Genomic DNA, 17,871 nt, shown 5'->3' with positions numbered 1-17,871 from the left:
AAGAGGCTCTCGGTAGCTTTACGTCTGTTTCCCTCATCCTATGTTTAGGTCTGCATCAGCTGATTGCAAAACAAACACATACAAAGAAAATGCTGTTAAGTTTTTGCCAATCCAGGCACCTGCCTGTTCTCTTGTTTGATTCAAACACCTGTGAGTCTTGTTATCCTGTCTCTGTTGTGTGGCCTTGAATTTCCAATAATGACTTTTTCATGAAGGCTACCCAGTACTGTTTCTACGAAGAAGAAATGGAACTATGCTGAATGTAACGCTCTGCTAGTCCGGTTCAGACTGGCAATGAAATACAGACGTAGAAAAACAAAGAGGAATTTGTGTGGGAAAACAAGAAGCTCTGCTCTGTTACCACTCGACATACTTACACAACCGGTCGGTTACCCCTCGTCTTACCCCAGAGACTGTATAGCCGTAGAACATCTGACAAATCCCTCCTTTCCAATTTAGAGGTTTATCATTCATTGTAGTGGGTGTCTCTCTGCAGGCAAAGAGGTAGGGCTTTGTTTTTATGAAACACATTCATCACAGTGTAATTGTCTCTGCATCCCTGGTCTCGTTATGCACAAGATGTTCTTACTGTTTGGCTGATGAGTGTAGATTGATGAGTGTGGATGTTGCATTTACATTGAAATGGCAGATTTCAATGTACTGTACTATTTGAAATGAGATGTCCAGAAACGTGGCCCTAAATCTAGTCCATCATTAGGAACCAAGAAACAACCACATGTTTTTGTTATTTTTTTTCCTGCCCAATAACCGCAAATAACTTTTAGATTGTATTACCTGTCAAAATATGTGAACACAGCTGGAGCGAAGCAAGGAGTGGAGCGTGCCCAATTTGACAGGAGCGTGTTTCCCAAAGGCTGGAGCTTTGGCCTTCGCGCCCGCTCCAATTTCGCTCCATAGCGTTCCAGTAGCGCTCACCTCATGAGCTCAGGGCATGCCCGGCCCAGCATGCATTTGTAATCTACTTGTGTGCTGCTATAGCCACTTGCTTTAGCTACTGTCATGAAGTTTGCTAAATATTTTCATAAAGAAACTGATAAAACACACAGGTGAAAAATCAAGGTGACTGATTGAGGATGACCAAGAGCAAGATGTCATGTCCATAACTAAAGAATAATTGTGGAATCTGAAAAGACAGGTATCCCGAAAGCATGATGGTGTAACGTTACTTAGTACGTGCACATGCTAAAAGAAAGAAAGAAGGTGGGTAGCTAGCTAAGTCTGTCATTGTAGCAAAGTATTTATAAACTAAAAATCATATCTTATAAGTTTTGTTCATTTTCATTATATTATCTATACAATATCATACCATCATTGATTTTGGGGCGCGGCAGGGTAACCTAGTGGTTAGAGCATTGGACGAGTAACCGACAGGTTGCAAGTTTGACTCCCCGAGCTGACACGGTACAAATCGGTCGTCCTGCCCCTGAACAAGGCAGTTAACCCACTGTTCCTAGGCCATCATTGAAAATATGAATTTGTTCTTAACTGACTTGCCTAGTCAAATAAAGGTAAAATACATTAAAAAAATTGGCACGATAGGCCTGGCATATTACCTCTTTCAGGGAGCTTTCCGCTTTGGGTATTCTCCGCAGCTGGCCTGCTCTCCAGGCCACCATCTTATGAGCCTGAAGCCACAGACTCTGGCCAAACTCATGTTTAAAAAAATGTAGATGGATCCTAAGAAGGCGTTTCTTTTTAAAATTTGTAATGAATTCTTAGTAAGTCACAGCCTATGTGCAATTTTTAGACTATAATGATTTGATTCAACGGGATGTTGTTTAAATGCTGAGCGCTTGATGTCCCTGCCAGCCTAGTGTGTCGCAAATGCATCACAATGCATCACAATTTGGAGGCTATAGCCTTGACATACAGTGGCAAGAAAAAGTATGTGAACTCTTTTGGAATTACCTGGATTTCTACATAAATTGGTCATCAAATTTGATCTGATATTCATCTAAGTCACAACATTAGACAAATATAGTGTGCTTGAACTATTAACACACAAATTATTGTATTTTTCTTGTCTATATTGAATACATAATTTAAACATTCACAGTGTAGGTTGTGAAAAGTATGTGAACCCCTAGGCTAATGACTTGGAGTCAAATCAATGAGATGAGATTGGAGATGTTGATTAGAGCTGCGTTGCCCTATAAAAAACACTCACAAAATTTGAGTTTGCTATTCATAAGAAGCATTGCCTGATATGAACCACGCCTCGAACAAAAGAGATCTTGGAGGACCTAAGATTAAGAATTGTTGACTTGCTGGTGCGCGATGAGACAAGGATATCCCTACCGGCCAAGCCCTCCCTAACCCGGACGACGCTAGGCCAATTTTGCGTCGCCCCACGGACCTGTCGGTCGCGGCCGGTTACGACAGAGCCTGGGCGCGAACCCAGGGTCTCTGGTGGCACAGCTGTCGCTGCAGTACAGCGCCCTTAACCACTGCAGTGAATTATAAGTGAAATAATCAGTCTGTAAACAATTGTTGGAAAAATTACGTGTCATGCACAAAGTAGATGTCCTAACCGACTTGCCAAAACTATAGTTTGTTAACAAGAAATGTATGGAGTGGTTGAAAAACTAGTTTTAATGACTCCAACCTAAGTGTTGGTAAACTTCCGACTTTAACTGTACTTTTTCTTGCCTCTGTAATTTTAAATAATATAGCCTAAATAATTCATTTTTGTTCCTTCTTGGCTACCGTCTGGCTCCTGACCTATTTTGTGTTTATGTGCTGTTTAATACGATATGTAGCCTATTTTAAATAATGAGCCCTTTTCCTGTTGTTTATTAAAATACTTTTCATGCAAATCTTATGGTTTGGTTTCAATTCTTCAAAACCAAATGGTAGGTCCAGGTAGTCACAAAAATATGACAAAATATATAAACGCAACATGAAACAATTTCAAAGATTTTAGTAAATTTAAATGAATTAGGCCCTAATCTATGGATTTCACATGACTGGGAATACAGATATACATCTGATGGTCACAGATACCTTAAAAGAAATTGGCCTCACAATGGGCCTCAAGATCTCGTCACAGTATGTATTTCTGTGCATTCAAATTGCCATTGATAAAATGCAATTGTGGTAGTTGTCCGTAGTTTATGCCTGCCCATACCATAACCATGGGGAACTGTGTTCACAATGTTTACATCAGCAAACCGCTTGACCACACAACGCCATTCACATGGACTGCGGTTGTGAGGCAAATTTCTCTTTTGAGAAATGAACATTAAATGATCTGGCAACAGCTCTCGTGGACATTCCTGCAGTCTGCATGCCAATTGCACGCTCCCTCAACTTGAGACATCTGTGGCGTTGTGTGACGAAACTGCACATTTTAGAATGGCCTTTTATGGTCCCCAGTACAAGGTGCACCTGTGTAATGATCATGCTGTTTAAACAGCTTCTTGATATGCCACACCTGGCAGGTGAATGGATTATCTTGGAAAAGGAGAAATGCTCATTAACAGGGATGTAAACACATTTTAAAGAAATAAGCTTTTTGTGCGTATGGAACATTTCTGGGATATTTTATTTCAGCTCATGAAACATGGGACCAACAATACATGTTGTGTATTTTTTATCACGGTAGATGGATGTTGGTTAACTTGTGATTTTAATGAATGGAGCGAATTTGCAGCGGCATTTATTTTTTGAGTGAGTAGCTGTTTTTAGCGGAGCAGCTGGAAAGGATGTGGAGCGCTGGGGCTCTGAGTGAAGAGCGGGATTTCTAACCTGATCAACTGCACTCACATACTCTGTTACCTGGTAGCCCTGTGTTTTGTGTATAATGTCTTTCTGAAGTCCATGCTACCCGTGGTTGCTGACTTTGTCGCCCTCCCTGTCCCAGGTACATTTACATCCCATTAGGAGGTTCTCACCACGGGCTGCTGTGGAAGATGCTGTCCACGGCTCTGGCATTTGGCTTTGTATGTTTCTGGCATGGAGGACATGACTACCTACAGTACTGGGCTCTGATGAACTGGGTCGGGGTGCTGGTGGAGAATGGAGTGACCATCCTCATCTCTTCTCCCCTCGTCTATCCATCTATTGTGAGTCACTGAAGTCTTTACTCACCTTAGCCCTCATCTACCCCTCTATTGTTTGTGAGAACACATGATTGATTGAATTAATGAATGAATGTCACATTTGTTTCTGAATTACGAACTGTTCCTCTAAGGCTCTTTGAAATGCATCTGGTCTTTCCATGTGGGTAGGGTTGATAGTGTCTGTGTGTGGGTGTTGGTGTCTGTCTGTGTTGGTGTCTGTCTGTATACAGTATGTTTAAACGAACTGCTCTAAGTTGACTGATTTACAGCAAAGCCATAAAAACGATGTGGGAGGACTTATCAGCTCAACCCACACACACACAAAACGTGCTTAGTCGAGCCTGGGTCTGTTGGCTGACTCTTCATCACACTGGAAGGGCAGGGAAGCTGAGGCCTGGACCCTCTCCCTTCTTCCTTTCGCTCCATCTCTGCCTCTCTCTTTTGCTTTCGCTCTGGGAGAACCTTGAATCCTCATGTCCTCTTTTGAAAAAGGTTCAAGGTAATCGATGAGAGAAAACGTAAAAATAAATACACTTGTATGAAAGGAGACTACTCTAGCATGTCCTCAGGCAAATGAGGCTTAGGTTTGAATCCCAAAATACATGTGTAAAGTGGTAAAAAGAACTTGGCTAGTTTTGCTAGACAAAAGGATAAGTAGCTTTTATCATTCCAAACAGCTCTTTCAAAGGGGGTGTGGTGGATTTCAAAACGCTTCCATGGCAGGATACATCTGAGCATCCTACACTGGAGAAGGCAATTTAGGAGATGAGCAAACTCCTCTGTTCACTTATTAACAAATTGACACTCTTACATATGGCAACTACTTATCGGTTCTCTTTCTCAGTCAACTTCAGTACAACATACTATGGGGGAGTCACACACTAGTGACTTCAGTTAAAGGATCTACAATCACGCCTGACAAAGCCAATGAAATCTGCGCCTCTCTGGAAGCCCTGCCTTACACAGGTGATTGGCGTGAGGCTCGGATTAATTCATTAAATTATTCCCTTCACCCCTGTGTGAACCAAAACGATTCACGCTACTAAAACAAACAATTTGAACACAAGACTGTCTTACGTTGCACCAAATAAACTGTCCCTTAGTGGTAGAGCATGGCCGCCCCCTGGACATTGTGGGCTGAAGTTTGTGTGGTTGTTATACCAAAACACTGAAAGCTAACAAGCCGGGTTTGGGTTTGCAACCATGCCCCAATGAATTAAAAGATACTCGCGTTGGATGTCTTGTATGTCTCTGCTCGGTGCGTATTCAGGCTGCCCTCTCTCAAATCTGTTAGTTTGGGAGACTAGGGGGCGACTGGCACTGTTCTTTAGGGTGCTTGGTGTTTCCGATAGTGACTTCCTCTCCCAGGTGCCAGTACCTCGGCTGAGTCTATGTTGTGGGACAAGGAGATGGTTTGGGTCATTGGTCTGGTCTAATGTCCCCTGGTTCCTGTGTTGTGCTCTGTCAACGGTTACGGTAGGCTTCTCTGAGAGAGGTATCCCCCCCACTGCTTGTGTCTGCCTTGGTTAGGCCCTGCTTGCCTCTCTTCAATTCCTGGAGTTGGAGGGAATAGAGAGGGTGAGGATTGTGTTTTTTTTCCCTGAGCAGCTGCACAACTCAACAAAAACATTGCTGTGACGACAGTGCCCCCGCGTTTTGTTTACGGAAAATGGGGTACTTTGTCAGCCATTGCTGGAGCCCTCTGTGCCCATAAGGGGGCTGGGCTTCATGCAGGCTATACAGTCTCATGGAAGCGCAATGTGTGTTGGAAGCTTGTCCATGTTTAATTCCATTCTGGAACCCTGCATTCCATGGTTATAATGTGGTGGTTGGTTGCGGACTCAAGCAGGGTTGGACATGACCATGCTATTATCCAACACACAGTCTCTGTGGTTCATATGAACTCTGAAATGAGCTGTCTTTCTCCAGCTCACCGCTTTTCATTCCTGGGGGAATTGGATTCAATTACGAATCGCCCATGTCTGTTAGCACAGAAGGGGTTTGTTTTTCAGAGCTGTCTGTCCCATTCCCAGCTAGGCTACAAGGCGCTTTGTCGCCAGTACCTATGACTGGTCGGTAGGGTAACCTTCATGATAAAAAAAAATCCCTGGGTCTATTTTTAATGTTGCGGTTCAGTGCTGGGTGCCAGCTAGTTACCGTATCACATCTTACCGCCTTAACTGAGTGAGGCTCATTGTGACAACAGTACCCCCAGGTGGTACTGCCTATCGGGGTTTTCACTGATCACCGAAGCCCTTGTACCGAGAGTGGGCCAGGCTTTAGGCAAACACAGGAGTTCCACAGTGTTCGAAGATGTCAAAAGTGTTGTCTCCCACATGTGAGTTCGATGAAAAGTGTCCCTTCTTGATGTTCAGACACACAGTTGTCAAGAATGGTGGAAATGGAAGAAGAAACAATATTTCCCAGTCCACATCAGGGTTCCATCAGGGTACAGGGTACAATTTCTTGTGTCCTCCACGCTTCTGCAGCATCATATTGACTGTTCCAGAGGCCTTTGTGCCCGTTTTGAGGAAATATTGCCTCATCTCCAGAAGCAGGCAATCCGAGTGGTTCCTTTGTTGAATATCCAGGACGGCTGGTACAGACAGTATTTCCTGGTTCCGAAAAGGGATGGGACGGGGCTTTGCTTCCCATTCTAGACCTACAGTGCCTTCGGAAAGTATTCAGACACCATTACTGTTTCCACATTTTGTTAAGTTATTCTAAAATGTATTAAATAGTTGTTTTCCCTCAGCAATCGACACACAATACCCCATAATGACAAAGCAAAGACAGGTTTTTAGAAATGTTTGCTAGTTGATAAAAAAAAAACTGAAATAACGCATAAGTATTCAGACCCTTTACTCAGTACTTTGTTGAAGCGCCTTTGGCAGCGATTACAGCCTCCATTCTTCTCGGGTATAACGCTACAAGCTTGGCACACCTGTATTTGGGAGTTTCTCCCATTCTTCTCTGCAGCTCCGTCAGGTTAGATAATGTTGCTGCACAGATATTTTCAGGTCTCTGCAAAGATGTTTGATCAGGTTCAAGTCCGGGCTCTGGCTGGGCCACTCAATGACATTCCAAGAGTTTTCCTGAAGCCACTCCTGCATTGTCTTGGCTGTGTGCTTAGGGTAGCTGTCCTGTTGGAAGGTGAACCTTCAGCTCCATTCTGAGGTCCTGAGCACTCTGGAGTAGGTTTTCATAATGGATATCTCTGTACTTTGCTCCGTTCATCTTTCCCTCGACCCTGACTAGTCTCCCAGTCCCTGCCACTGAAAACATCCCCACAGCATGATGGTGCCACCTAAGGAGTGGCTTCCGTCTTGCAACTCTACCATAAAGGCCTGATTGGTGGAGTGCTACAGAGATGGCTGTCCTTCTGTAAGGGTCTCCTATCTCCACAGAGGAACTCTGGAGCTCTGTCAGTAACCATTGGGTTCTTGGTCACCTCTCTGACCGAGGCCTTTCTCCCCCGATTGCTCAGTTTGGCCGAGTGGCCAGCTCTAGGAAGAGTCTTGGTGGTTCCATCCAGAATGATGGAGGCCATTGTGTTCTTGGGGGTCTTCAATGCTGCAGAAATGTTTTTGTACCCTTCCCCAGATCGGTGCCTCAACACAATCCTGTCTCAGAACTCTACGGACAATTCCTTCGACCTCATGGCTTGGTTTTTGCTCTGACACTGTAAACTGTAGGACCTTATAGAGACTGGTGTGTGCCTTTCCAAATCATCATGTCCAGTCAATTGAATTTTCTACAGGTGGACTGCAATCAAGTTGGAGAAACATCTCAAGGATAATCAATGGAAATAAGATCAATTTTGATCAATTTCGAGTCTCATAGCAAAGGGTCTAAATACTTGTAAATAAGGTATTTCTGTTTTAATTTTATAAATGTAAAAACCTGTTTTCGCTTTGTCATTATGGGTTATTGTGTGAAGATTGCTGAGGAATTGTTTTATTTAATACATTTTAGAATAAGGCTGTAATGTAACAAAATGTGAAAAAAGTGGAGGGGTCTGAATATTTTTCAAAGGCACTGTATATGGCAAGAGTTTGAGCTCTGGTGTCAAGATAAAGGACTTGTTATTTTTCAGTGCTCTGTGAGGGACATCGTCTGTGAAGGACATCCTTATGTTCTTACAGGAGCTTTTTGAGCAGGGGCGGGAATTTCCCCCTTTAAAAGTACATGGCTATCTAGGGGGGGTTTGTGGGAATTGATGGAGCCTAACAAGGGGCCCACTCCCTGGTTGTGCGGTTCCTGTAAGGTGTACGTTGTCTCAGACCAGTCTCAAAATCAAATCAAATCAAATTTTATTTGTCACATACACATGGTTAGCAGATGTTGATGCGAGTGTAGCGAAATGCTTGTGCTTCTAGTTCCGACAATGCAGTAATAACCAACAAGTAATCTAACTAACAATTCCAAAACTACTGTCTTGTACACAGTGTAAGGGGATAAAGAATATGTACATAAGGATATATGAATGAGTGATGGTACAGAGCAGCATAGGCAAGATACAGTAGATGGTATCGAGTACAGTATATACATATGAGATGAGTATGTAAACAAAGTGGCATAGTTAAAGTGGCTAGTGATACATGTATTACATAAGGATACAGTCGATGATATAGAGTACAGTATATAGGTATGCATATGGGATGAATAATGTAGGGTAAGTAACATTATATAAGGTAGCATTGTTTAAAGTGGCTAGTGATATATTTACATCATTTCCCATCAATTCCCATTATTAAAGTGGCTGGAGTTGAGTCAGTGTCAGTGTGTTGGCAGCAGCCACTCAATGTTAGTGGTGGCTGTTTAACAGTCTGATGGCCTTGAGATAGAAGCTGTTTTTCAGTCTCTCGGTCCCAGCTTTGATGCACCTGTACTGACCTCGCCTTCTAGATGATAGCGGGGTGAACAGGCAGTGGCTCGGGTGGTTGATGTCCTTGATGATCTTTATGGCCTTCCTGTGACATCGGGTGGTGTAGGTGTCCTGGAGGGCAGGTAGTTTGCCCCCGGTGATGCGTTGTGCAGACCTCACCACCCTCTGGAGAGCCTTACGGTTGAGGGCGGAGCAGTTGCCGTACCAGGCGGTGATACAGCCCGCCAGGATGCTCTCGATTGTGCATCTGTAGAAGTTTGTGAGTGCTTTTGGTGACAAGCCGAATTTCTTCAGCCTCCTGAGGTTGAAGAGGCGCTGATGCGCCTTCTTCACAATGCTGTCTGTGTGAGTGGACCAATTCAGTTTGTCTGTGATGTGTATGCCGAGGAACTTAAAACTTGCTACCCTCTCCACTACTGTTCCATCGATGTGGATAGGGGGGTGTTCCCTCTGCTGTTTCCTGAAGTCCACAATCATCTCCTTAGTTTTGTTGACGTTGAGTGTGAGGTTATTTTCCTGACACCACACTCCGAGGGCCCTCACCTCCTCCCTGTAGGCCGTCTCGTCGTTGTTGGTAATCAAGCCTACCACTGTTGTGTCGTCCGCAAACTTGATGATTGAGTTGGAGGCGTGCGTGGCCACGCAGTCGTGGGTGAACAGGGAGTACAGGAGAGGGCTCAGAACGCACCCTTGTGGGGCCCCAGTGTTGAGGATCAGCGGGGAGGAGATGTTGTTGCCTACCCTCACCACCTGGGGGCGGCCCGTTAGGAAGTCCAGTACCCAGTTGCACAGGGCGGGGTCGAGACCCAGGGTCTCGAGCTTGATGGAGGGTACTATGGTGTTGAATGCCGAGCTGTAGTCAATGAACAGCATTCTCACATAGGTATTCCTCTTGTCCAGATGGGTTAGGGCGGTGTGCAGTGTGGTTGAGATTGCATCGTCTGTGGACCTATTTGGGCGGTAAGCAAATTGGAGTGGGTCTAGGGTGTCAGGTAGGGTGGAGGTGATATGGTCCTTGACTAGTCTCTCAAAGCACTTCATGATAACGGAAGTGAGTGCTACGGGGCGGTAGTCGTTTAGCTCAGTTACCTTAGCTTTCTTGGGAACAGGAACAATGGTGGCCCTCTTGAAGCATGTGGGAACAGCAGACTGGTATAGGGATTGATTGAATATGTCCGTAAACACACCGGCCAGCTGGTCTGCGCATGCTCTGAGGGCGCGGCTGGGGATGCCGTCTGGGCCTGCAGCCTTGCGAGGGTTAACACGTTTAAATGTCTTACTCACCTCGGCTGCAGTGAAGGAGAGACCGCATGTTTTCGTTGCAGGCCGTGTCAGTGGCACTGTATTGTCCTCAAAGCGGGCAAAAAAGTTATTTAGTCTGCCTGGGAGCAGGACATCCTGGTCCGTGACTGGGCTGGATTTCTTCCTGTAGTCCGTGATTGACTGTAGACCCTGCCACATGCCTCTTGTGTCTGAGCCGTTGAATTGAGATTCTACTTTGTCTCTGTACTGACGCTTAGCTTGTTTGATAGCCTTGCGGAGGGAATAGCTGCACTGTTTGTATTCGGTCATGTTACCAGACACCTTTCCCTGATTAAAAGCAGTGGTTCGCGCTTTCAGTTTCACGCGAAACCTATTGCGCCCACATGGTACTTGGTGCTGGTTTTAGAGGCATCTGGAGTCAATGGATCTGAAGATCCTCTCTTACAAAACCTCCCTACTCATGGCTTTGGCCTTGGCTAAACATTTTGGGGACCTTCACACGTTATCCAGCACTCAGTTCCCCCGGGCAACTCTGAGGTGACATTGCGGCCATTGCCCCGAAATTCATGGCAATGTCATACAGATCCTTAGCTTTTGAGCTATTTTCCTTTTTGCCTCCTTTTGCTTCTAGAGAGCAACAGAGCTTACATGCCCTGTGTCCATTGCGAGCTTTAAGCACATACATTGAATGGACCCGGGATATCTGGTTGTGACCGGCTTTTTGTCTGTTTTGCTGATCCAGCTCACGGCAGGACGCCCCCTAAGCAGCGGCTCTCCCCATGACCTATAGCAGCAAGGGGCAAGGGTGACCTAGCGGTGTACGCACCCACTCCACCAGGGGTCTGGCAGCGTCTTGGGCATTGTTTAAAGGGTTGACTATAGGATATATTTGTGCTGCGGCAAGTTGGTCATCGCCACAATTTTTTCCATACATATATAAATGTTTTACCCCCAATTTTGTGATATCCAATTGGTAGTTAGTCTTGTCAAATCGCTGCAACTCCCGTATGGACTCGGGAGAGGCAAAGGTCGAGAGCTGTGTATCCTCCGAAACATGATCCCGCCAAGCCGCACTGCTTCTTGACACAATGCTTGCTTAACCCGGAAGCCAGCCCCACCAATATGTTGCCGGCGCACTGCACAGTGTCAGCCAAACCCTCCCCTAACCCGGACGATGCTGGGCCAATTGTGCCCCGCCTCATGGATCCCCCGGTCGCGGCCGGCTGCGACACAACCTGGATCAAACCAGGATCTGTAGTGACGCAGCTAGCACTTTGATGTAGTGCCTTAGACCGCTGTCCCACTCAGAAGACCCACAAGGTTTTGTAAGGTTTTATCGCTTGGATGTCACTGCTCCCAGTGTAGCCCACAGTGTGCTTACTGCTGGGACATTGGAAAGTCTCCAGGCAGCACACTGTGTACGTAATACCCAGACTTCTGCATCTGGCAGGGTCAGGTCTGGGTGGTCTGCCAGGGGCCATTTTCTTTTAGCATTCGTTGGGGTCGGCTTGGGGCGTGACTATATTTCCCCATAGTATGATGCATTGAAGTTGACTGACTGAAAGGGAACATAATGTTACGGCTATAATGTTACGGCTATGTTCCCTAAAGGAGGGAAATGGGGTCCAACGCCCATATCTTTCTATTACACTTCTCACTACACACATTCCAAATTATTGTCATTCTCCACTGAGAGATGTAGTTTATCGTAGTTTCAGTTTACACCTCTCTACTCCTTCCGCCCGCGAGCCTCCCAGCCCACTCCATCTGACCAGGCTGCCTGTGTGTCTCCTGCAGTGTGCTGCAGTGTTTCCACTAGATTAGTCTCTTCTAGGTGGAGCGCAAAGCAACATTCAGTTCAATTGAAACCAACAGAAGCCAAGCTCTTTTAGGCAGGATGGAACACAGCTGAGTGTGAGAGTGAGAGTGTCTGCCTGCCTGACTGTGTGCTTTATGACAGTGATGGGATGATTGATGATGGGAAGTAGGGATGCTTCTGCTGATTTCCCTAAGTCTCCTATTCTCCCTCTTCCACTGCCCCACCTCCCTCCTCTCTGCCCTGTTCCTATTTCTCTCCCCAAACAGCTATTTGTTTAGCTCCCTCACCTCTGTCACCAGAAATTAAGGGAATCATCTCGGATAGCTACAGTAGTACTGAAAAATGTGTCATGAACCATAAACAGTTCAGTTCCCCTTCTCAGCATGTGTGAATGAGACTTTATTTTAGGCTAGTACAGAAGGACCAGATGCTTTTTAATTGAACTCTCTAGTTCAGGTATGATAGCAGGTTGTTGCTTCCTCTGTAACTGGTATGGTAGTGACATCTTGTTGCTCCTCCCTCTGTAACTGTTGTGGTAGTGACATCTTGTTGCTCCTCCCTCTGTAACTGGTATGGTAGTGACATCTTGTTGCTCCTCCCTCTGTAACTGGTATGGTAGTGACATCTTGTTGCTCCTCCCTCTGTAACTGGTATGGTAGTGACATCTTGTTGCTCCTCCCTCTGTAACTGGTATGGTAGTGACATCTTGTTGCTCCTCCCTCTGTAACTGGTATGGTAGTGACATCTTGTTGCTCCTCCCTCTTTAACTGGTATGGTAGTGACATCTTGTTGCTCCTCCCTCTGTAACTGTTGTGGTAGTGACTAGGTGTGTGAATTGTGATCGTAAAAAAACACAATGTCGTTATCACAAAACTACCACTAACAGCTCCCAGTCATCATCATAAAGGGGAAAAATTGCAAGTACTTAACGCAACAATGCTTTAACGTTAGTAGGAGAAAATAAGCTAGTTTATAAACTGGAGCTGTAATGTGCAGCAACAAACAGAGTGAGAAAGGGACCATGCAGTGTGCGTCTGAGTGACGAGGGAAGCAGGGAGGGGAGATAGAAACCAAGTCGACTTGTGCTGGTAGGCTAACTTATTGCTAGTTATTTATCATCTCATCTGATTACATAGTACCTGTCTTGGTCTTGACTGCATCAAGCCAGGAGAAGCTAGTTAACAACAACTCCGATCAGCCTAACTGTTGTCTATTGGTGTTGAAGCCTGTCCTTCTCATTTGAACTTTTAGTAATTTTAATTCCATCTTCCATTGATTAGTCTAGATACTGTATCTCCTGTTAACTTGCCTAGTGATGGTTTGATGGCTTCTAATTGGATAAAAACAACAAGTTATACGCGCCACTCTCGTGAAAAGAAGAAAGCGTGATGTAGACCATCTGCACTGAGAATTTTACAAAATATTCTTATTGTGTTAACGGAAAACCGATGAGGAAAATACTTTAAACATTAAACATTAAACATTAAGAAAAATGGTCCAGTTGTCACATACCTAGTAGTGACAGCATGTTGCTCCTCCCTCTGTAGGAACGCTGTCTCTCCCCGGAGGCCTTCTCCACTGTGTTGGTTGCCCCTCCCTCTGTAGGAGCGCTGTCTCTCCCCGGAGGCCTTCTCCACTGTGTTGGTTGCCCCTCCCTCTGTAGGAACGCTGTCTCTCCCCGGAGGCCTTCTCCACTGTGTTGGTTGCCCCTCCCTCTGTAGGAGCGCTGTCTCTCCCCGGAGGCCTTCTCCACTGTGTTGGTTGCCCCTCCCTCTGTAGGAGCGCTGTCTCTCCCCGGAGGCCTTCTCCACTGTGTTGGTTGCCCCTCCCTCTGTAGGAGCGCTGTCTCTCCCCGGAGGCCTTCTCCACTGTGTTGGTTGCCCCTCCCTCTGTAGGAGCGCTGTCTCTCCCCGGAGGCCTTCTCCACTGTGTTGGTTGCCCCTCCCTCTGTAGGAGCGCTGTCTCTCCCCGGAGGCCTTCTCCACTGTGTTGGTTGCCCCTCCCTCTGTTGGAGCGCTGTCTCTCCCCGGAGGCCTTCTCCACTGTGTTGGTTGCCCCTCTTTCTGTATGTTACTCTAACTTGTATGTTGCCCCTCCCTCTGTATGTAATTAACTTTTGTTGCTATTTCCTCTGTGTGCTACTGTAACTGTTATGATAGTGACTGCATTGCTCCTCCCATCTCTAGGAGCGCTGTATCTCCCCAGCCATGAGGAGGCGATGTTTGGCTCTCATCTCAGCCTTCTCCACAGCCATGCTCATTCTGTCCAACCTCATCTTCCTTGGAGGAAACCATGTTGGCAGGATCATGTGGAAGAGGGTCTTTATACAAGGTGAGTTATCTACTATATCAACCCAAGAATAACCCCCTCTTCCCTGACATTCTGTGGTACACTGGATTGACCACTGGCTTTCTTTCGATTGAGTTCCCAGTAGATTGACTGATTCAGTCCCTACAAATCAGTGAGGACAAAGATGTCAATTTTTTTTTAATAGTATTATATGTAAAGATAAGGGTTTTCGATCTGACAAGGTTGTGTTGAATGTGTTCCCCAAAAATGTGATGGCACAGTCCCTTAACGAAGCATGAAAACTAATGACGATTAGATGCATTCACACACACAACACACGGAGCCATGTAGCTATGTTCCCTCCTGCCTAAAATAGTTTGGCTTCTGTTGGTTACTATTGACCTGGATGTTGCTTTGTGCTCCACCTAGAGAATAATCATTTGGAAACACTGCAGCATACATAGTTCTCTAACCAGATGGTCTGGCTTACCACCACCACCTCTGGTTTGAGGCCCAAATTACACCCTATTTCCTATATAGTGCACTACTTTTGACCAGGGTCCATAGAGCTCTGGTCATAAGTAGTGCACTATAAATGCAATAGGGTGTCATTTGGGACACGCAATTGGTCTGGCAGCAACATACAGTACTGCAGGACAGTTTCCCACCCTGCTGCTGTTTCCACTGATTCCACTTGTTGAGATGGACTTGAGACAGTTGGTCTGGCCTACCACCACACACATACACAGACACGAACAGAAGCACGCAAACACACACCCGACACCCACACACACACCGCCAATTCACTTCTGGCAGAAGCTCCATATTCCCAGATGTTCTTCATTTTCCAATCCAAGCTTCCACAACATCCATAACACCCATTATCTGCCAACTGAGGTGGTAGAATTGCTTGGTAGGCAAGATTATTCTCAGCGTAACTCGACCCTTTCTCAAAGAGTGTAGCCCAGCCGCTGACATGGAGATGATAGCCCAGTAGTGTTCAACGGAAAGGTTGCGCTCTCCCCTTCACACACCCCTCTTTTTGGAGTTTGTATTCCAATGACTATCATAAATGCACGACTCTAACCTTGTAGTGTGGGTCTGATCTTGCCACATCATGATATTAGAGTTGACCCTATTCTCCATCAGTAGCCCCTTCCCTAGGACTCTACCTGCATCCCTCTCTCCCCCCACTCTCCCTCTTCCCCTCTTCCTGTGTCACAAAGTGCATCACAAGCAGGTAACTAACTATACCATTCATACAATAACATTGTCTCTCACCGGCAGAGAAAAGGAACCATTCTATAGGCCCAGGTCAAAAGTAGTGCACTATAAAGGGAATAAGTTGTCATATAGGACAGAGTCAGAGTCATCTCAGAGTAGGAGTGCTGGATCAGATCCCAACCTGTCCATTTAATCTTATTCATTATGATATAAAAGGCGAAACTGATCCTAGATCCAACACTCCTACTCTAAGATGCTTTGTGGATATGGGCCCTGGGCTCAGTATGAACCCATCTATTTCTAGTGGATGTGATTACTGGGTGCAGTAGGGGGCATAGATACAGTATCATAAGAGCCATCATCATAGGTGTGATCACACCTCTATACTGTAAGCTCTCTATGTAAGAAGTGATTGTCCCATTCATTATTTTGTTCCACTTCTTTTAATCTTGTAAAATGTGTAAGCCCTAAATGCACTTTTTAAATGAACTCTGAATTGACTTCATTGTGTCAGTGAGGTAATGGTACTAAAAAGAGAGACTCCTGCTCTGATCATTCTAACACAAAGTGCACATACCTTTGTCCTAGTGAGAGCTCTTTTCATTCACATTGTCTAAACTACACTTTCCAGACCCTTGTTCCTTCACACAACTATTCAGGCGTCATTTCTCAAATGGAACCTCTTTCTCCAAGAATATTTTTTGGTCCAAACAGCTTTCTGTACCTTTTTTGTACTTTTACTGCAGTCTAACCTAAACTACTCTCTGGTATAAAACCTGGCCCCCCTCCCAGGGGTCACCCAGGCAGACTGGATGACCAAAATCTATTCTCTCATCTGTACTCTGATACACGGCCTTTGGTGACTTATTTTGTCAGAAAGGGGATTTGATTTCTGATAGAGCTGGCTGATAACCCGGTTTGCCATGTAAGTGATTTAAAAACAACAGGACTGAAGATTCTTCTTGAAAATCATTAAATGTTTTAAATTAACATTTTCAGACAATAGTTAGTGCAGAGCTCTTGGTTTTATTTTATTTCACCTTTATTTAACTAGGCAAGTCAATTAAGAACAAATTCTTATTTACAATGACAGCCTAGGAACAGTGGGTTAACTGCCTTGTTCAGGGGCAGAACAACAGATTTTTACCTTGTCAGCTCAGGGATTCGATCTAGCTAGTTACTGGCCCAACGCTCTAACCACTACACTTGATGTCTGTGTTGCAATGGTTAGCATGTTGTAACGTGTGACTGTGTTGCAATGGTTGGAATGAAGTTGTGTTTTGCCAACATTGTCACTGTGTCTGTGGTAAAGTGTTGGGAGCTGGCTGGTTGACTCTGGTGGAATCTGCACTGTGCTGGTTGACTCTGGTGGAATCTGCACTGTGCTGGTTGACTCTGGTGGAATCTGCACTGTGCTGGTTGACTCTGGTGGAATCTGCACTGTGCTGGTTGACTCTGGTGGAATCTGCACTGTGCAGGTTGACTCTGGTGGAATCTGCACTGTGCAGGTTGACTCTGGTGGAATCTGCACTGTGCAGGTTGACTCTGGTGGAATCTGCACTGTGCAGTCTGTGGTGGTTGGCTGGTGACATTTTGACAGGGAGAGCGTGGCGATAGCCCGGAAGACATCTGTTGCACGGCTGTGCCAGCTCCTGTCCCTTTCCAATCTCCCCGGGGCACTTTCTTCTGCTCAATTAATTAATGCCTAAAGCAAGACTCTGGTTCCTCACTCCCTCTTTTCCTCCACCTCCCTCACTTGATCCACTTGTTGCTTTCTCTTTCACTCAACTCTTTTCAATCTAGATTTCTGTCTTTTACCTTTTTGTCTTGCTCTCGCACGCTCTCTTTCTCTCGACACCATCCTATGGCAATTACTGTATATGTGAAACAAGTGAGAATTAGTTTTTTCCTCTTCACACAAGGGCCATGCATTAATGTGTGTGTGGGGAGGGGGGGGGGGTAAAGGTTATTACGTTAAACTGTCTCACATCCTCGTGCTCATTATTAGTTTCTATCACGTCGAGTTCAGTTCCAATGAGCCTTGTTGGACAGTTGAAGTGTTATCATTCGTCACAATGCATGAGTGGACATTTCTCAGCTCTCCTGTGCTTCCCTCCTGCCATTGACTGACTCTGATAGCCCAAGCCCTTCAGTTCATTCCCTTTATTATTAGGCTTATCCTGTCCTAATGTTTATTATATCCTGTCCTAATGTTTATTATATCCTGTCCTAATGTTTATTATATCCTGTCCTAATGTTTATTATATCCTGTCCTAATGTTTATTATATCCTGTCCTAATGTTTAT

General features: G+C 45.3%; 1 protein-coding gene across 2 annotated transcripts in view; it reads left to right on the top strand.

The window, feature by feature from the left end:
- The window catches only part of LOC139381506 (hedgehog acyltransferase), a 103,117-nt gene that overhangs the window by 57,847 nt on the left and 27,399 nt on the right, over nt 1-17,871 (top strand). For both annotated transcript variants that reach the window (XM_071125108.1, XM_071125107.1), the window contains 2 exons: nt 3,884-4,085; nt 14,239-14,383. In XM_071125108.1, coding sequence (XP_070981209.1) covers nt 3,884-4,085; nt 14,239-14,383 — 347 coding nt within the window. The remainder of the gene's footprint in view (nt 1-3,883; nt 4,086-14,238; nt 14,384-17,871) is intronic.

The sequence above is a fragment of the Oncorhynchus clarkii genome, chromosome 23, assembly GCF_045791955.1.
Source record: "Oncorhynchus clarkii lewisi isolate Uvic-CL-2024 chromosome 23, UVic_Ocla_1.0, whole genome shotgun sequence".
Classification (NCBI taxonomy): domain Eukaryota; kingdom Metazoa; phylum Chordata; class Actinopteri; order Salmoniformes; family Salmonidae; genus Oncorhynchus; species Oncorhynchus clarkii.
This window is presented reverse-complemented; position numbering and strand designations above follow the sequence as displayed.